This window comes from Panonychus citri, unplaced genomic scaffold (assembly GCF_014898815.1).
Source record: "Panonychus citri isolate SS breed McGregor unplaced genomic scaffold, ASM1489881v1 Contig00095, whole genome shotgun sequence".
Classification (NCBI taxonomy): Eukaryota; Metazoa; Arthropoda; class Arachnida; order Trombidiformes; family Tetranychidae; genus Panonychus; species Panonychus citri.
The window spans coordinates 85,147-108,024 of record NW_026515500.1 but is presented as its reverse complement, the minus strand read 5'-3'; the positions used below and the strand labels follow the sequence as shown (position 1 = coordinate 108,024).

General features: G+C 29.1%; 1 protein-coding gene across 1 annotated transcript; it reads left to right on the top strand.

Annotated features, from left to right (window-relative positions):
• Positions 1-1,233: 1,233 nt before the first annotated feature.
• Positions 1,234-17,427, top strand: LOC128388002 (uncharacterized). The gene is made up of 4 exons (XM_053347328.1): positions 1,234-2,496; positions 10,612-10,825; positions 16,305-16,619; positions 16,750-17,427. The coding sequence occupies exons 1-4, from the start codon at positions 1,405-1,407 to the stop codon at positions 17,022-17,024; spliced, it is 1,896 nt and encodes a 631-aa protein (XP_053203303.1). The 5' UTR covers positions 1,234-1,404; the 3' UTR covers positions 17,025-17,427.
• Positions 17,428-22,878: the final 5,451 nt, after the last annotated feature.

Below are 22,878 nucleotides of genomic sequence, written 5' to 3'. Positions count from 1 at the left end.
GTCAACCGTTAAGGTCCTCGCCAAAGAAAACTGTGACTTCTAATAAATTTAGAATTGTAAACAATTAATTTTCATTGTTTTCCATTAACAATTAAGTGAATAGTTTAGACTTTGATTTGGCTTCACATTTCTGCTACTCAATTGGAAAATATATTCAATAATCTGACAAAAAAATTGTCGATCATGAAAATAAATTGTAATATAAACTTGTGATTGAATTTTGATCAGCTGATTATTATTATCAAGTCGATAAATAAACATGAACTTGACCTCCATTGATCGTTTAAAGTTATTGAAAGAAAAGGTCAAATGTAATAAATGGTCAATATAATTTCATCGGAAAAATAAGATGAATCAAAATTCAGCTTCTGATAAATAATATTAGTTTTGATTATTGATTCTAAATTCTGAAGAATTGAAATTTTTTCTTGCCTACGAAGTTGACCTACGACAAGAATTGACCAAAATGACCTTGACCAAGTCAGTTCAGTTCTAAGTCCGTCTCCAATCATTAAGATCTCTTCATTATACAATCATTTTAATCAGTTGAATATTTGGATCTGTTGATTAACAATCAGATTAGAAAATGAGATATTGATTATCAATAAATTATCACAAGAAATTTATCAACACTTAGATTGAAACTTTTGCTCTCGTTTAAAAATACAATTAGATAAACTCTCAAATAATAACGTAAAGCAATTAAAAGTAATTATTATCTCAGGTACACTTAAAATTTAATCAATACGATAACAATAATCTAGTGGTAAAAAAATTAATAGAAGGTAAGAAAACAATTACCTTACCTTATTATCATCATTACCTCAACAATTAACTAACTATTTGGGTTGGAAATGAAACAAGAGGTGAAGAAAAAAAAAACCAATCAATTCCCATAGAGTTATTAACAGTTTCTCTGCCAGTTATCAAGTGAAATATTAATTGTTGAGGAAGAATCAATTTAAGTCATAACAGAGATGTAACAAAAAGTTAATTACAAAGTTAATTAAGATACATAAACATAACGAAAGAAAAAAAAAGTTTACAATTAAAACCCAGAGACTTGTAAACTTTAATACAATCGATAGGTGGTGCTGGTAGGACTCGAAAATCTTACTCCCTGGATGATGAAGATGATGAGAAAGAAAGAGAAAGAGAGTGAGAGATGATGATGATAATGATGAGAAGTGAGAGTTGAAATAGGATTTTAGTTGTAGAACAGAGTTAGTTTTGTCCCAGTTATCGACGAGAAAACAATAAGAATCATAAATCATGATAACTGAGAATTGGTGTTATCACAATCTCACTGATCAGATATGATAAACTTTCATTGAGAAGGAAAAGTTGACCAATAATTTAAATTATGTGAATGCAAATATTGATTACGATTATGGTATCAATCAAATGCATTGGAAATTATCATTGGAAAATATATTTTGTGTATTAATGTTTCATCTCACCTCATCACCGATAATATTAACATTACTTTTACTTTACCTTTCAGGGATGTGTTCAGGTTCACCCGGAAGAGGAGGTTTAAGTGATAGTAGTACTAATAATCTTAATTCATCATCATCATCATCATCATCAACTGATTTTCCATTTCTTTCACCATCTCCTTTTACCATTCATCCTTCAAATCATGATAATCGTAATGGTCAAGGTGTGAATGATGAAAGTGCAAAAGGAAGTGATAATTGTAGTGAAATAAGTTGCCAATCTACTAATGGATCTACAAGTAGTGTCCATGGTGAAATTAAAAACGATAATGGTTCAATATCGTTACCAATGACAAGAAAAGGATCACCAAGTGATAATAATAATAATTTAATTTCTTCTTTTACCTGGAATTATCTTGATAATAATCCACCAACATCCCAAAAGCAACAATTAAGTGTTAGATTGAAAAAAGATCTCAATACTTATATTTCCTATGATACTCAGCGTAATCAACAAATTTATTATTCACAATTATCTCCACCTACACCATCATTAGCATCCTCATCATCTTTTTCAACCTCAGTGCCATCAATTGAATCATCTTCATTTTCATCTTCATCATTTACACCTACAATAATACCTCAAACAACAAGAGAAAATAAAATTTCAACAGAATCTTACTCTTCTTCATCTTCTTCTCTATCTTCCGATATTTATTCAAATTCTGATTCAGAATCGATAATATTAAATGATGATGATGGTAATCTCTCTCATCAGATACCAAAAATTGTATCTTCTGCACTTTCCTCATCATCCATTTCAATTGAAGCATCACCGCCAGTATCAAATCATAAAAAAGTTGGTAACAATTTATCACCACCTCGTCCTCCCCCTGCATCACCATCACAATCATCATCATCTTATCACCATGAAAGCCTAACAAGCTTAAATCAGATGCGGATGCTGGAGGAAAAAGCAATTCCAAAAAACATCACAGCCCAAGTAGGACTTCCGGTTTATCTTCATTGTATAGTTGAACCAATTGGTGACAAAATGGTAAGATATGAATGAAAGAAAATAACAAAAAAAATCAGGCGAAAAGTTCATGATAATTGAGCAACTTAATGATGATGATGATGATGAGAAAATGCAAATGAAGAGTGAAGATGAGTGTTACATTTAGACAAAGAGAAAGAAGCAAATAACATGGAGAAAATTGAATAAGAACAAAAAAAAAGTAAAAGCGAACAAATTTTTCTACAAATTCGAAAGGCATCTTAATTCTCATTCTTATTTTTCTTCTTCTCATCCTCATCAATTGCATTTTACATTTTCCTGAGAAGAAAAAGAACAACAAGAAAATGATCATCATCAGAAAAATACAAAAGAAAAGATGATAAGGATGATAAGAGAAAGAGAGAGAAAAGAAGAAAAAGAACAAGAAGTTTTCAGTTTCTTCACTTCAGAAGAAAAATATAAAATTTAGGAGATTCTCTCCATCTTCTTCATCATCTTCTCCTTGCCGGTTAGAACCTAAACCCCATCCATAGACGAAACGTTTCCTTCTATCATCTTTCATCATCATCATCATCTCCATCTCCATCTCCATCCTCATCCTTTTTCTCCCAAAAAACATTCTTGGCAAAGAGTAACATTACTTATCTTCTCATAAGAAAACCTAACATTATATTTAGAAACATTTTGGCAAGAAAAAAACACTTTTTCCTATTCTAATCTACATCATCATAAGAAAACAACATGAATCCATTCAACCTCAACAATTTAACCATCTGATCAACAGTAATCATTATTATTATTATCAACCATTTAGTTTCAAAGCAATTTAATTGGCAATCTAATTTAATTTCAAATTCGATGCCATTTAAATTATGATAACTTGTTAAAAGAGAAATAGAAAGTTAAATCTTATTAACATCTAAAAATATATTCACAGGGAAAATGAAACAATTGATCAACTTTTACATTTTCATTGAAATATTTTCATGAGAATTGATTGACTTGGTCATTTACCTTTTTTTCATTTCAATTTTCACCAAAAAATAGAGGAATGACCAATGGTCAGTTAATATAAATTATATTCTAATATTAGTAATGATCACTATTAATGTTATTTGACCTGAATTTTGCGAAAAAAAAATTCTCTCTCTCTCTCTCTCTGTTCATCCTCATATCATATGTTATCATATTCAACTAATAATATAAATCATCATCATTTCCTTTGGTCAGTTGTGTTTCTCTTCACATGTTGTCCAGTATCTTTTTTTTATCTTTTCTCAGGTTTACACCCAAAAATTATTATTCTTGTGAATATACTACATTCATGTATATTCATTCAGTTCAATATAACTTATCATTTATGGAAAATTTTGATTTACTATCATGATAAGTTTCTGACATGAGAAAGTAACACAGTTCAATTATATTAATGAATCACATTGGGATATTTTGTCTGAATTATATTCATCACATTGATTTTTGAATGTTCATCGTCTCTCTCATCAGACGATGATCATGATTATACTGATCATCATCATCATCATCATCATTAAAGGTGTGTCATAACAGTTTCAAATGATTTAAGATTAACTGTTATTGTTGACAGATTTACAAATCAACATCAATGAATAGTTAACTTGACTGAAAATGTAATGGAAAACTTTTCATTTCTAATTTTAAACAATTTAACTAATTGCTAACAATTATAAAATCTTAATCTTCATGTATCATCATCATTAAGATTTGAGAAGTATAAATTTTAAATTCACTCCTACTCTCCTAATTACTATAATTAATTATTGATCTGAGACTTATATTGATTAGTTGATTTTAGGTTGACTAACTTTTTCCTCTTTGATGGAAACATTTTAATTTCTTATTTGACAATTAACATTAAATTAAACCAATCAAGATGATCATCTTTAGTATCATCATGATTTAATTTTATTATTAGTAATATCAGAGTTATCTAATTATCAGATAATTAACCTGTGAAAACTAATTGATTAATGAATCAACATTCATAGTGATTAAGATTAACATCTTAATCTGATTATGGCAATTATCATTGATTTAATATCTTAATTGTATCAAATGATGATGATTATTATAACCATTTGATTACCATTATCATTTTGATTATTAGCAATCATGATTACCTTTTTTTTTATTTGATTGTAATACATTATTTTAAATCATCTTGATTAACATGATTAAGATTTAATTTTTTTGCTCTCCCCACACAATTCAAATGATGACAGTTAATTTAATTATAACCATAATAATAATAATAATAATCAAGCAATCAAAGTGATTATGTAAAAAAATAACACTAATCAGCTAAATCATAATCACAGAGCAACCAAATTTTGGCAACAATTAACTCAATTTGTTGAAACTAATTTAACTTTTTTTTTGCCAAAATAAATGTTGACATTAATTATATTACATTAATTTGTTAATATTCATCATAATAATCAACATTCATCTAATTAAATTCATAAATACAATCAATTTAACAATTAACCTTGACAGTTAAGTTTCATTTTTATCTGATTAACAAATTTAGTGATGACACAATAATTAGTAATCTTGATTGATTTAATTGCTCCAGAATCTTATTCATTTTAACGTTGATTTGATTAACCAATCAAATTGTATTAATTGTAGTTGGTTTTAAATGATTAAGCTAAAATTTTAAGTAGTCATAGTACCTTTAATCATTTGGATTGTATTTTAATTGTAATGATAATATTAACCCAAACTAAATTACTTGTCATTCAGTTTTATCCTTGTGATCAAATGTGTATTTTTGTGACAATTAAACTAATTGATATTGCATTTAATTGCATCATCAACATCAAATAAAGTAAACATAAACTATTGGTTACATTAATTGCTAACAAGGTTCAATTGGTCAACTCGATAATCAAGTGATTGTACCTAATGAATTAAGCTGTAGTCAAATAAAAGGTCAGTTAATTAGCTTTAATTAACTGACCATAAACGTACCTACCAATTAATATAATACACCAATACCATTGATGTTTGATTGTTATAATATTATTACAATCAAATTGAATCTAAAATGAGTTGCAAGCAATTTAATAGGAAGAAACAACAATTTAACTTGAGGGCAAAAATACTGAAAGTTATTCAACAATTAAATTAACAAACAAATAAACAGAAAATTTAATAGAGAAAATCAAATAAACTAAAAGTGACAATTAAGTGAAAACATTGATTGAAGAGCATTAGTTAATTGTTGATCGATTCTCATAAGTTTTAATTGCTCTACAATCAAGTCACATAAAAAAGAAGTCTGTTACTATAAATGGCGACAATTTAAAGTTGATCATTGATTGGACAACAATTAAGATGGATTAGGATTACGATAAATCTTAATCCATCTTAAATTGTCAATCGTTTCTACTTACCCAAAGAACCTTAATAAATATAAATTCATCACTAAAACTCAATTTATAACCAATCAAACTTTGGAATCAAAAGTTTTCCCAATGGAACAAATTTCATGATAATATATTATCATGATCATGAATTAGTTAAAGGGATGACCAGAACTTTTTTTTTACTCTTGACGATGAATTCTCACCCTGTTTACATGATAAATATTAAAGGGTTGATGTAACTTATAGTAAATTGGGTCAATCTTGAAAGTTTCCATTTTCTCAGATTCAGTCTCTACATGTAAGTTAATTTACTTTTACATGTTCGAGAGCAGTTACAGAAACTTTTGCCATGAGACTGTACCATAGTCTCAGTATAAGCTTTCCTAAGTATCTTTTACAATGATTCTAATGTAATGTTGATGGTCATCTAGTTTGTTTTAACTCTGGACACACCAAATCAATGCACCAAAAACAACAAACAATCTTACAGTTAAATTGTGGATCGATGATGATGATGATGACATGGGGACTGTTTTATATAGTTTTTTTTTTCTTCTTCTTTTATGGTCATAACAATGATAGAAGCTGAAACTGGACAGTAGTTGAAACCATGAAGAAAAAAAAGTTAACCAAAAAAAAAGACAGATTATCTTGAACTATTTTCGGTTGGAACTTTTTTTCTTCACTTCAACCTTGCATGAGAGAAGGGAGAAAAAAGCATTTCAATCAGAGTGGTTTTTACTCCTCTTAGAATTTTTTTCCATGATATTTTCTGAATCTCTGATCATGTTTGTCAATTTATTTATACATATATCATTCACCTGACAGGTCAGTCTGAAAGGTCACCGGGTAAATTTATCCCAATGTTTCATGTTTTTGGCCTTAAGTCAAAGTAAATTCAATCCACAGATTCGGGATGAACCAATTTCCTATTTTCCAATATCTTAATATACTTTTTTTTACCTTTAATTCATAAGAAATTGAGTGTCAATGATGATCCAGTTTTACCTGAGTAAAATTTTCCAATAAAACTTTCCAATGACTTTTTCGAGTTGATTGTTGTTTTAATAACAATCAACAATAAAAATGATACTAGCAATTTAATTGCACTACTTATTTGTTCACCATTGAAATATATATCAATACAATAGTTGATTATTATCATTATCAATTGAACTTTTTGATTCCTGTTGTTATATTATTTAAACAGTTTCGTAATGCTAGAGGAAGGAGGAAGATGATGAAAAGAGCAATAGAACTTTTATCTTCCATTCATTTCCCCTTTTCATCCTCATCCTCATCTTCTCTTTCATTTTCATTATCAATATAAGTTATTAAATGGCGGCTCATGTTATTTTCTTCAGTCCTTTTTGTGAACATTGAACATGATGATTCTTATTGAATTTATCAAATCTTCTTATGCATCAATACAATCACTTTAACAGCACAAACAACATGTTTCATTGATTGTCGGTCGACTTTCAAATATCATGATGATCATTTTCATCTATTGATCATCATCATCAGAATCTATTTGATTGTCAAAGAATCACTTTCTCTCTCTCTCTCTCTCTTGCCTAATATCTAAGCTAATATCTATTTCAAGCTTGGTTAAGTTTCATAGAAATTGTTATTGTGGCTTCTGTACTGAAAGACTTTTTTTCAGACTATTTATTCAGATTATCACGTAATTTAACTGATAATTTATCTGATTATTATGATACCGTTTTCTGGACCAGGGTCACTTTTTCATTAGATCATCATTATCAATATCATAATGAAACTGTTCTGATGAGTATAATAAAAAAAGGAAACGATCTCATAGTAATAAAACACATGATTGAATAGATTAGGTTTTTTTTGTTAGAAAAAAATAGAAACAAAAAATAACGGTAATATTAACATAGATATTATAAAGATATTTGCAAGACCTGGAAACTTTTGTGGTGTAGAGAAAATCATTGATTAATCGATCATCATTATCAGTTTAACTCCCATGAATTTCTGATAATCATGATTCCATAACGATTTGGAATCAAATGGAATGAGAAAAAAAAAACTTATCTCAATCTTTTTGTACTTTCACTCGAAAATTATTATCATCTCGTTTTACTCCACAGCATTTATACACCATCACCACCTCCATCATCCTCTTCCAGTTTATCATCCATATCGTTATCTTTATCCCTCCAAGTATATTTATGTTATAATAACATTTTTTATATAAATATTATTCAGTTAATCACAATTTAACTCTCGTGTCTCATTGAGCTTTGGGAGTTTGTGTGTATGTTATTTTTTTTTCAACGAAAACCTTTTTTTCCTTAACATTTTCAGCTCAATCTCATGTCAACTCATCATGATTTTCATCATAAAAAGTTCTTGGTGGTTGAAAAGAGTATAAAATTTTTTTTCTTCCATGGGTATTGAGAGTTGATCAGATAGTATTCATATATATAAATCAACAATTCTGATGATATCAAACTTTTACAATACAACATTGATATCATATGAGAGGAAACTTTTTTTTCTGCCCATCAACTGTTATTTCAATTAATCAATTCTCTTGAGTTTAATATCTCAATTGCAATTAACAGCCCAAAGTTAACATTATTAACTTTAGGGAAAGGAATCAACATCATTATTGTTATCATCATCATTATTTTGATATCAAAATCTATTTTCTCATAATAATAATCAATAATCAGCAACATCATGGCTCAGAATTTTGATTTGATAATATTTTTCTTCCACCCTGATCATCATTATCCCTTTTTTTTCAAGTTATCATCATTAACTATTACTTCAATTAGTATTGATCACTAGTCTATTTTCATTGATTTTTTTTGTTCTTGATAAATTTTCATTTTCAACTTTTCATTTCTGATTACATTGTATTCAATTCAGGTTAATCATTATCATCTTTGTAACCCTGATGCTTAAGATGCTTGGGTTATCTTTGTAGTGGAAGTGAAAAGTTCATCCAATATATTCAGTTCATGTCTTTTGTTAAACATGTTAGAATCATGATTCTTTTACAGGGTAACTGGAATATTTATATTGACCTGTAATGAACAAGAGTTTATTTTAGATTAGCTTAACTTTTCCACGAGAGTTTTCATCATCATCTCAACCAAATCTTTCCTTCATCTTACATAAAATTTATTCTAACAAACATGATACAGAATAAAAATCTGCTTCCATTGTATGTTAACATTCAGTATCAATGGCTTATATTGTTCAGAACTTTTAGTGAATTTTAAAATTTCTCTCTCTCTCTCATTCTCTTTGCGCTTTCTTTACTGTGATAACTTTCGGAGATAAGCTGAAAAAATCTTCCTAAAGTTTGAATAATTCAATCTCTCTTTTCCTACTCTGATCCATAGGAAGCAAAAAGGATGATGAAAATGATTAGAGATGATGATGAGGAAGAAAAAAAATATTGACAGAATCCATCAACTGACGTTTTTGTTGTTCAGTTCATCATCGGATGAAGATGATATCAACTTGATAAACTTGAATAGTAATTCATCTCATCGATGAAGTTACCATGGTTTCTGCATCAGTATCATATTCACCATCTACCATGCATCCTCTCTCTCTCTCTCTCTCTCCTTCATCATAAGCCCATCATCCGGATATCCTTTTTTCTCACTGAGTGACATGTGACTCTCTCTCTCCTCTCTTGTCAGGGTGAAATCTTTAACAAAAACACCAATGAGAAATTCATTGGGATGTAAATTATTGAGTATAAGCTGCCAAGAAAAAAAGAAATCGGAGAAAATTTTTTTCCATCAACAGCATCACTTGGGAGCTGAAAGAAAATCATTTTTAGATATTAATTGTTTCAAATTAACATCATTATCAAATCAATCAATAATAAATTGTCCAAAGTTGGACTCAATCAATCATCTTGTTGATCACAAGATTAAATAGCCGATTAAAACTTATAGATAGAGTTAACCATTTGGCTTATTGCTACCATATAATCAGCATTGTTTCAATAAGTTTAGAAACTAAAAGTTGCTAAAAGAAACTTAATCATAAGCATGATTAATATCATCGGGTATCATGATATCAAGTTATTACAAATTGTTTAGGATAAAAACAGCGAAATATTAACCAACAGGGAATGCTAAATACACCATGGTAAAGGTTACACTGTATATGAAAATAATACAATAATAATTCAAGTTTCATGATGATAACAAAAGGATGAGGATGAAAAATTATCATTAAGAACTGAGGTAACAAAAACCACATCCTCATCCTTGATGATTATGATGCCACATAGATAATAAACTATGTGTAACATATAATAAACTCATAATCTAAATTATCATCTTCCTTTATCATCTTCCTTTATCTGTCTCTGTCTCTTTCTCTTACTGATTTCCTCATCTTCATTATCTTGCTTATCATCATCATTATGATCATCTTATTTTAAGAATGAAACAAAAGAAAGACACAGAAATGATGATCAACTGAACGAAACCTGAAAGTGATATTTTCCCTCTGAGTATAAATACTCAGAGATGATTAGGATGATTAAGAATAGGAAAAAAGTAATATGAGGATAAATTTCCGAATTGAATCCAATTCTGATCTCTTGTTAATCATGTTACAATTATAAAGATACAGTTAATCATGAAAAAAGAAAACAATAGATTTGCTTTGTTATGTATTCTTTTTTTTTAATGATTGATTTTCTCTCTCTCTTTTCGTTTCCATTATTTTTCTTCAGGTATCATGGATAAGATTACGTGATTTCCACTTACTGACCGTTGGACTGTTCACCTATTCATCTGATTCACGATTTATCATTCGACATGGGACACTTCAGGCCAATGATTGGGCGCTACAGATCAAACATGTCACACCCAAAGACGAAGGTCTCTATGAGTGCCAAGTAAACACTGACCCTCCTCGAAGTCAATATTTTTATCTAAAGGTTCTTGGTGAGTATACAAACCTTTCATCTTGACCATTACTCGAATGATATAAGTGACCATCACTAAAAAACATCCACAGCTATGTAACTATTAATGATCTTAATCATAACAACCGTTACTTTTTTAATCATTGTAAATGTTTACCTGGTAATTAATCATTGACTCTAATTGATCTGATTTAGTTGATCTCATGTTCAGTTTTTTTTGTCAATTCAAATTGTTAAACAAACCATGAAATTGTTTCTCAATTGTTGTCAATTAATTGTCTCATATAATAATAATAGTAAAGTGTAGTAAAACAATTCACTTCATTGATCAAGGATATTAATTCAAATAAGGAAATTTAAATTTTGTGGTAAATTGTGTAATTAACTGATTGTTATTGTTGAATTGATTTTTTTTGTTCATCTTCTCGCTTGATAAGATTATCTCAATGTGATTATAATTGTTACAATGATAATCGATTAAATTTACTGTAACAATCAGTAAATCAGTTAATCCTCTTAAGGTTTACTTTTGATTAATTTGATGTTACCATTTTAATTATTGAAAAAACTTAATTATTTCCAGCTACTGAATATTGATGATTAACTTGAAGATAAATGATTAATTTCAATTAATTAACTTTACGATTAATGGATATTTATTACATTAATTGAAATGAATCAATGCTAATTGTAATTTATTACAAAGTTAATTCAAGTTGTTTATTTGTATTTCTTGCTATTCCACCAAGCAAATTAATGACTAGTATTCTCGAGTGAATTGTTGTCAGTTAATGATCAAAGTTAACAATTAACTGACACATAGACAAAAAAAAAGGTTGATTATAGTTAATCAATTAACTATCAATCATGTTGATTATCAATTATTGGTTGAAGATTGTCAATTATCACCAGAAAGTATCCCAATGATTATCACTTTGAAAATGGAACCAAAATGATTTTTTCTAATTCTTATTCATCTCATTGATATTACCAAACAATTACTTAATTACAAATCATTAGTGTCGATAATTATTCAAGATAGTTTCTAGAATGGAAGCCAAATATCGAACTGGTTTATTGGGGGAAAAAAAGTTCTAAAAAGTTTGACAACTTGATCAGCGAAAGTTCAGCTCGGAACTACACTAATAATAGAAGCAGTTACCATGGTGAAAATAGTTGATCCATTTTTAGCTCTGGGTGTTCAAGGGAAAAGTTCATTCTCAGAATCTTCTTAAATTACTCATTTTCTGAAACAATTTACTGAGTCAATAGCATTTACCTCTGGAATTGATTAATGATCCAACCTACTAGATTTACCAACATCATTTCATTTCATTCTCAATTTGATTACCATAGGAAGAGAATGAAATTTTCTCACTCTCCCATTTTAATCATCTTCATCATCACCCTGATCATCACCATCATCATGATTATCATCATTATTCAAATTCCTAATTGAAATCTATTCATTCAACTGTCAAAAATGTTTCTCATCATCAGTTTTCAATCTCATTTTCAATTCAATCATATATTCAATCGGAATAGTAAAACAATCGTTTACAATTGATAACGATTAATTTTAATTAAACCTAATTGATTAAACAATAATGGTTAATGAAAAAAAAAAGCTTTTGTGTTAATTGTATTGAAGATAAATCAATATCATCATCAGACCAATCAAGTTAATCATCATAACAAGATTTTTTTTTTCTCAATCAAAGTTAACACAGGATTTAATTGATCCAATTGATTATTGATTTAATGTAACTGTTGTGATTAGATTTTTTTTTCCTTGTAACAGTTAAAACAATAGAGAGAAAGTGATTAGTTGATTGAATATTAGCTGATTAAATTTTTCGTCGACAATCAGATTCAATAATCTGCCAGTTACAGAGATGAACAGATTTAATTGACTTTCCTTTGATTAACAATTGAAATGTGACAGTTGATTGTGATAAACATACAATTAGCTGAGAAATTGAGATAATCAATTAATTGTCTGATTACTTCACGTCTTATGATTAACTTTGAATTGTTTTAAAAAGAGTATCAAATCAATAGGTTATCAAAATCCCGATGATAACTTAATCGATATTGTTTAATTTTCCTTCATCCCAATCGATCGTATTAATTGAATAAATCATTTTTACTTGTTACCTTTAGATTGATCATACAGATTCTTTATCCTCAGCATCCTTTTTAATTCATTTTCTTGTCTACATCTTTACCTTTTCCTTTTCCTCCTCTTTCAGTAAATAAAACCAATCAAACTCTACCCACATCTATCACTTCCGTTCATATTTCAGGTTCATCTTCCTGTCAACAGATAAAGTCAAATTGATTGCAAGTCGATTGACAATGTGTCAAATCAAATAGTAAAAAAAATGTACCAACGATTATCAATTTAAGTCAAATATTTTACTATTAACCCTAAGATCGGAGTGTAGGAGGATAAGGTAAAAGTCTGATCATCATGACTACCTTGTTGTTGTCATTATATTGGTCTTTTTGTTTGTTATGTCTCAATGAGTAGTAAAGGGAAAGAGAGATTGAACTTGTCATGATAATCAAAGGAACTAAATAACAATTGGTCTATTGATGAGCCAAAAGTTTTGATGGAGATAAAAATAATGAAAGGCAAAGATGATATTGCGATGATAAGTAGAGAGAGAGAGAGAGAGAGAGAGAGAGAGAGAGAGAGAGAGAGAGAGAGAGAGAGAGAAATAAGAAAATGGATTAAGACTATGCAGGAAAAAAAGAAGGGGGATAAGCAATTTCATCACAAGGATTAACACCAAGGATAAGATGAGATGGAAAAATGAATCCAATCCCTTGCTCTCTTTATCTCAACCTCACATATTCACACTTAATACATCCTCATGGATGGATATTTATAACTGTTACACATTGATAGATGTGTAAATCCCTTCAACTTAAACTTTCACTTTCTTTCATTTTCTCTATCAATATCCCCACTTCGAATCCTACTCAGGACATACAACTAGCCTTTAGAATACATTTGCCTCACTTCATCTTCCTTATCCAAAGAAGAAGCAAAAATTCCAAATCTCGTTCGATAAAACTTCCTCTCTCTCTCTCTTTCTCTTCGAAATGTTTATCTTCTCAATTGTCATCATCAACACCACCACTTCTACCACTCCCTCCACGTTAAATAGTTTGTTATTGTAAATTTGCTCGAAGACAATTTATGGTGACAAACTTTGTCCTCGTCATTATATTGTTATGTTGAGCCAATTCCATGACAGCATATCTTTATCATTCTCATCCTTGTTTTCATCTTCATCCTTTTTAACTCTCTATTCCTTTTCCTTATTTTTCTCAATCTAAGCTAATTCAGTTTCGATGCAATTGAACCATTTTCATCGTCATTATCTTCATCAGCTTCATCATTCTGAGATAATGAAAACAAAGGGGAAGAGTAATGGAGAAAAAGAGAAGAAAAGAAAAGTAAAGAAAGCATTATCATCATTATCATCTTTCTCTCTCCTTCTTTTCCTTTTCCTTTTTACTTCATCTTCTCAGTGAGTGAAATAACAACATGATGATGATGAGAACAAAAATAGCTGATATTAAATACAAAGAACTGACTTTATTTTTCACCATCTTCTTCATCTTTCCGCATCTTCATTTCTTTTCATCCTTTTTCCTCAAAACAAATAGCAAAAACATTGACATTTTCCAATAATAATCTTTGTTAAAGTCTATTCTTTGTCTTTTATTGGAAGAGAAATCGAGAAAAAAAAATTCAATAGAAAACAATTAAACTCATAAATTCATCATCATAATTTGCAGAATTCAAATTATGTTAATCATGATAGTGACCACATAGTGACCAGAACTTTAATTGATGTTGAAGTCTCACATAACTTTTTCACCTTCTCTCATTGAAACGTGTCCATGACCAAAAGAATGGGGAAAACGATCAATAGAATTATGATAATAATAAGAATTTTTATTCCAAAACCAGAAAATTCATTCATTGAATAATAATCATGGTGAATTTTAGTCCAAGTATAAACTCTCATTTCATTGATTTTCCTCTGCAATAATAATAATAATAATCTGAATTATGTAATTCAAATTCTTGTTGTCATTTTGCAAATTCTACACTATCATCATCATGATCATGATGAAAACTAAAAATTTACCATGAAAGTAAAAGGGGAAAAAGCCAATAGATTCTGACAATAATAATAATAATAATCTGTAATTCAAAACCTAAATTTGATGAACACTTATCATTAGAATCAAAGGAAATAATTTTCCGACAGTTATATCATTACAAGTAACAAAGACGATAAATTTTATTCATCTTTCAATCATCATCAAAAATCATCATGTTAATCAATTTATCATCTAGAAATCAACATGAATGTAAACAAATATCATAAGAGGAAACTTCAAAATCTATTGAAGTTTTTCTGGTCAAAATTATTTCATCATGAAATATAGTATTAGTTCATAAATCAAACTTATGGAAAAGAAAAGCAAAAAAAAATTAATACTCAGATTTCATTGGAATGGATTAAATTGTATTCATGATTCATTAATATAAGAATCATTAAAATTGAAACCAATGATAATGAATACATTATTATGACGATGATAATAATAAATTATCACAATCAAAAGTCACGAGAGAGAGAGAGAGAGAGAGAGAGAGAGAGAGAGATTCTGAAAAAGTTTTCGTTATCATAATTCCCTGAACAGAGTCAGAACTGTGATGATAATCAGTTAATTATGAAAAATAAACAGTAAACATGGAAACAATCAATTGATTGATGTGCATCACTTTTAACTGTCAAATTGAGGTCAAATTTTTTCCTCTCTTTATCTCTAATTGTAACAATTTAATCATAACAATGAAAGTGATAGCTAATGATTAATTTAGTCTCAAATGAATGATCATCTTAAAAGTTAGGCTTACCCATTGATAAAACAATGTGACATTTTATCTGTATATAAAAAAAAGGTAAATCACAATCAAGCAACTCAATTAACGAAATGAGATAATAAATCATTGGAAAACAATAGAGATCACAAACTAAATTAACAATTACAATGATCAAAAATAATAACGATTGTTCAGATTTAATCATAATGGTGAAATAGACAATAATAGTAATCATAATCATCATCATAATGGTAGGATAGTTAGTTAACTGTAATAAATTTTTTCCTTTCTTGTTGATTGTTAGTTACAATTAAACTTTTATTACTACCTAAACCCTTCAATGTATTAATTAAACGGTTCAATGTTAATTGATTTTTCTGATCACGACTGTTAATTGTTACCTAAATAATACATATGTGAATAAACTGCTAGAAAAGTGAATTACAATTAGCATTTGATTATTAATATGATTGAACTTTTTTCAATCTCATTAACAGAAATTTCTATTGATTTTATCTTGAATTTAATTTCTCTCTCTCTCTCTCTCTCTCTCATTCTTGTTTTCTAATCACTTTTAATCCAGTTCCTTATACACGGATTGCCGGATCAGGAAATGATATAATCGTTTCAGCTGGATCAACAATTAACTTAACATGTATTATATCACAATCACCTAATCCACCTTCATATGTTTTCTGGTATCACAATGATCGCATGATTAACTATGATCTTAATAATGAAGGATTAGGTCAGGTTAGCCTGATTAAAGATCCTATTCAAAGTGATACCTTAATCTCACGATTAACCCTGAGAAATGCTCGTTACAATAGTTCAGGTAATTATACCTGTGCACCATTTAATATTGAACCTTCTTCCATATTTTTACACGTTCTCCAAGGTGAGTTTGAATCTTTATTGTTCAATCAGCTGATTTGAATTTTGATCTCAAGAGAAAAGACAAAATTTCCAAATGAAAATTTGACCTAAATTGTTAATTCCAATTCTTCCCAATAACAAACTTTCTTTAGGTGCGAAGCAACTTTCCCATAATTGGCCTCAAAATGACGAAGGAAGCTCAACAGAATTCACAAGTTCCAATGACGGGCAATCTAATTATAAAATGTTTACAAAATTTTTCCCTTTCAAATCATCTTCATCTTCATCATCATGTTTATCATTTTCACCTCCATTTATCTCTACCTGTTCCATGGTAACATCTAATTTCACAACGATGTTTAAGTTTTTTATACTTGTATTAGCAGCGATACTGAATAACCAATTAATGTACAGTTTTATCACATGAGAATATCCTGAAATCCGATTAAGGTGTATTAATGATAGCAGAAATGTTTCAGTTTTTCAAATTCTCAGAACGAAAAAAATAAAAAAAAATAAATGGTTGATGAAGTATTAATAATAATAAATATCGCAAATAATTTGATCAGATATTCATATTGACAACAATTTAAACACAAATTGATTTTCATCCTTTTTTTTATTCAATTTAATTATGCATAAAATTGACAGTTTCAAACTTTCTCCATGCTAATTGCTGATTGTTGAGACAGTTTTCAACTTTGAAAGGAAAAGTCTAGAATTTCAAGAATTCTGACAAAAAGAATGTGTTCAATTTGAATAATTTGATTTTCCAATGATAAAACCAACCTGATGAAAAAAAGGTAATGTATTTATTGTATTTTAAAAATATGATGAAATAAATGAAATAATATAATACAAATCATGTAATAGCAACTGAATTTATATATTTTTCCAATTGAAGTATGAACAACATTGAATACAAAGACTTCATGAATGTCATTGATTCAAATATTATTCTAATATTATTATTATTATTGTTTACATTCATGTTTAAATTGGTGATGATATTGGTTGATAATGATGGTTATGAAAAGGAAATACACTTTTTGCTGGATCAATAGATTCATTTTTATTCATCTTCCATAGACAATGTTAATAATAGTGTCTATTCTGAGGTTAAATTCAGTCAAAAGTGGTCATTCAATACCAATAAGTTTCTATTAATGTAAAGATTATTCTCAAGATATTTTTGTTATTGATGAAATTTCATTTTAAATTCATGGGAAATCAATGAATTACTGGACGATAGATGAGCAAATTGTCGGTTAAATTATTGAGAAAACGTTTGGATTATGAATTTGTTATACATGTACTAGTATTTCCTAATCTTGAATTGAAATGTTTACTACATTTTATTCATAGTATTTCATTAAATGTGTTTCTAATGGTGATTATAATACTGATAATGGTATCAATTTGATTGTGATTTGTTGTATTGATAGAATTCCCTGTCCTGATAACGTAAATGTCAACCAAAATGTTGAGCCTCATTTTGATATAATGCTTCTTCTCCTTTCATAACATCATAATCATAAATGTGATAATGATTGAGGCTGTGTATCTTATTCCTACTGAGGTAATATCTTGAATCGCTTGAAATCCCAATGAATGGAAACATGATGATGGTCAATGATGAAGTTAAAATGTAATCTTGGTTTCTAAATAAAGATCCAGACAAAAAACAAGAGAGAGAGAGAGAGAGAGAGAGAGATGCGGGGGTGTACGAAGAAAACACGAATGTACAAAAAAGATGAAAAAACGATAAAAAAGTTCGAGATAAAATTTCGTCTACATTTACTCAAAAGCTTATCTCCTGTTCATCTCACAACTATTATTTACAACCAATAAGGAATCATATAAACATCAGAATCAGATTGAGGACAAAAAAGGGATAATATGAAAAAATAACCGTATCAAATGTACACAAACTGCGAAAGAAATGATGAAATAAAAAGGAAATGCAACTAATATCATCGATATCTGATATTGTTTTGATCATTTTCATCTTGATGGAACTTTTTTTCTTTACATGATGATGATGATGATAATGACAGAAAGATGTTGAGATGATATTGGTTGCAAGAAGCAAAATAATAATTTCTTTTCATTGGGATTTATCCTGATTGGATTGAATGGAGATCATTGGAAACTCATTCTCCTAATAATCATCACTAACAAATCACTATTATCGTTTATTATCCTGGCAATCAAATCGGTGTTTACACCAATAACCACAGATATCACGTCCATTTTCAATTCAGATTATCACCCATTCATGTATTCAGAACAGATTTTCCATCAGAACTTTTTCTTTGTTTCTTCTTGGAAGAAAAAAAAAGTTACTCGATTATAATCAAATTCATCATAGTAAAATGAAAGATATAAATACATGATAAAGTGTTCACTTCAATGAGATTTCATGGATCTCATTTTACTTGAGAAAATTAATCAACAAAACTATCGATTGGTAAACAAATCAAAGACTTAATTTGTAGTCGTGTTTTTTGTGAGTAATTAATTAGGCAATGATTAGAGATGATTGGAATATGAACAATATATTATTACATGGATTTTGTTATATTGTTTAACAATTTGATTGATTGTTAATCTAATTCAATAATAACTTTAAAAGTCATTCCCAATCAACATACTAACAAATTTGGAGGCTTTTGGAGGTAAATCCGACTCCATTTTGAATCAGAAAAATTTTAGATGAAAAATTTTGGACTCCAAACAAGTCAAAAGTAGAGAAAAAAATCCATCTTTATACAATGGCGATTATTAAAAAAAGCGAAAAAACTCTTGTGCTTAAGACTAATTATGAAAAAATTCTGGTAGATTGGAAAACACTTTTGAGCTTAATGAAGCTTTTAATCACAGAATTTGACAATTTTTCAACAATAGAATTTGATATTTATCATAGAAATTTTATAAAAAGAGATCATATACAGGGCAATTCAGCTAATTTGTTGGTTTTCTTTTCACGATTTCTCAAAAACTACTTGACCGATAGGGTCCATATTTCGTCTATGGAAGTTTGGCCGATACTCAATTGTCATATTTCAAGGTCAAGGTCATAAAGGTTATTCGTGAAAGAACGCACTTGAAGGTCATTTGAAGAACTTTTTGAAAACTAGAAATTTTTTTAAGCTTGGTCATGAAGTCAAAAAATAATAATATCACAAAGCAACGTTGGTATTGCGCTAAAACAAAATCGATTACTTTAGATAACTTTTTACAGAAAGCAAATTGCATCAGACCCTGTAAGTACAGGAATGATAAAACATCACAGGTAGGCTTAAAAAAATTTCCAGTTTTCAAAAAGTTCTTCAAATGACCTTCAAGTGCCTTCTTTCATGAATAACCTTTATGACCTTGACCTTGAAATATGACAAGTGAGTATCACCCAAACTTCCATAGATGAAATATGGACCCTATCAATCTAGTAGTTTTTGAGAAATCGTGAAAAGAAAACCAACAAAGTAGCTGAATTGCCCTGTATATTCTAGGAAATTGATTATTGGCACTTAGAAAATCACACAGTTAGGAAAATTTATAAAAGACATTAGAAAAATAGTGAGAGTAAAATAAAGCTGATTTGAAAAAATTCGATTAAATGAGAAATTTTTTTGAGAGAATTAATTTTTGTTTTGGTGATTGTTTCTTTCATTGTAATTGTACTTTTGTCGGTTGAATAAGATGTGAAAATGATCTCTTGATGAAGGTTAAATTTTTCAATAGATTCCAAGATCCGTGAAGTGAATATCCATCTTTTCAATCTCAAGCGTATAATCCATGTGCTCATATTTTTCGTCTATTTCCATTTCTGGATATTCTTCATCATAATCCATGTAAACATGACGATTTGAATCTTTTTCTTTATGATGATTAATTTCTCTTTGATTAGATTCTGAATCCTTTGATTTTCCACTTGACCAGAAAAATAACAAAATATTGCCCATCTTTAAGAAGATCAAATGATGTTAGTGATGTTGATCAAATAAACGTTGAAAATGTCACAAACTTACCTTTGATTTTATTCACAATTAGTTGATTGTTTTCACTGATTATTCAGTTCACAGAGAATAATAAATAATTGAATTATAATCACAAATAATTGAAAAGAAATAGAGAATTGTCACCAAAAATAATTGAATTGATTTAAAAACTTGATCCACAAAATGTAAACAAAGAACATTAATAGCGTCCAGAATGAACGAATAGCTTTTTTTCTCATTTTTTCGAATTTAGTCGCTTGAAGTTTTGGCTTTATTTTCACTTATTTTCGAGAAACATTTCAACGACATAATTTGATCTGTAAGTGAAATGAAAATCTTTGCTCTTGACAAGTATGACCTTTGATGATATTTCACTGAGTTTAACAATTGTTAAATCACCACACTCTTTTCTAATCTCATGAATATTGCTCAATTCGAACGAGAAAACTCCAGTATCTCCTTCGTAGTTGATTTTAACTGGACTCGTGATTATAAGATGACATAAAAGATATAAAGATGAATCGATGTCGACAATATATTTTATCTCGTAGAACTTTCCGTCGTTGGTTTTGATGTGAGAATCATCTCTTATTTTCTTTTCACAATAGTAAGAAGTTGAATATCTTTTTCCTTGATATTTGAATGAACTTATATATTCAAACTTGAGCCATAAGAGTATCGAAATTCATTGAAGTTTTCGTTGATGAAATCTGTCAATTTTCTTCTAGTTGAAAAGTTGTATTTGAATCGAAGATTTTGTGAGAGAAACGAGATCAGCTGAGCAGCCAAAAATCTTTTTCTTTATCAGATAAACTCCATTTGTTTAATCTTGTTGCCTTGAATTCTTTATACTTGAAATCACATGAAAAACGAATCAATGATGGTCCAATATGAGAATATCTATGAACTTTTCTCTTGATTTTTCCATGTAGTCCTCAATGGATATGAACTCACATTAGAATTCGGTCCAAGATTAGCCACAGAATCAGAAATGTGAGCCAGAATATGGAGGTTATAAGATAGAAAATTTGGCCCATAGAAACTTGAGACGCCCGATTGAAACTCTTCAATTAAATTTCTGATCTCTTGTAGCTCATTTTCCGAACCATTACCAACGTGAGCGAGAAAGTAAATTCTGGATAATGTTGCCATATGTTTGATAATTTTCCATTGCAGTAAACCAGCAGTTGTAGGAAAAAAAGTAAGAAAGAAAAGCATCATATTCACTAGATTTCCAATTCTTGATTTGATCCAAGTCTCTAGGAACACGAGTAAATTCTGACGGAACAGAAATAGAAGTTAGTCGAGAACTAAGTTCATTTTTACACAATGAACGATCAACATTCCGGTAATAGATTCTCGTAGATTGGTGTTGTTGAAGAATCCCTTGATCAACAAATTTCTGAAGACTCCTAGAAATGCTATGCATCGGCTCTACGGAAATACCATTCACGATATCAAAATCGTCTAATAGAAGTAGAGGTGAGACTCCGTTCAAACCATTGAACCTGGGGCTTTGAGACGATTGTATTGGATTTAGAAGATAATTTTTGTAATCGAGAAAATCTTGTCTAGTCCTTTTTAGGTCAATAATCTCTCGTTGTGTCTTATTGTTATAGAGTCTAGCGCCACTGTTATTTGAAGTTGCTGTGATGAGACACCAGTCGCATCCATTCAAATGGTTATATTGTTTGGTGTTTCTAAGATATGCTCGCATGGGAGCATCAGCGATGAGACAAATGAGATGAAATGTCGCAGAAAAAGATTCATAAATATTATTCGTCATTTTTCTACTCCAATGCACTGGTTTTTGCGAAAGATCAATAAGATCTTCAACAATAGGACCTAAATAACACTCAACAGGAGGTTTTTTCTTTCCGATAAATATTCCTACGAGAAAGAAAAATTTTCTACGAAATTCGAATTTCATTTCATTAATTGTGAAAAAAATTGGAAAAATTTTCACATTAGTACTTTTACCAACAGCAACTTCATCAGCATGGATTGTTAGTGTCATCCTTTTTATCCCACTTTCTAGAAAATTTTTCTTAACGTTTCTAGCTTGGGAAGAATTTGAAACGTCGGTTGAAAGATTTTCTTCATCCATCCAACAATTAGCTGGTAAATTTGTTAGAATTTTTTCAAGCTGCTTTCTCAATGGTGAATGGAGAAAAAAGTCATGTTTCTTTAGATCAGGCTTGATTAGCTGGTCATGGCACTGAAATGATTCATACAGCTTCGGCTCGCCTGAATATGGTCCATGAGAGTGATTACTTTCAC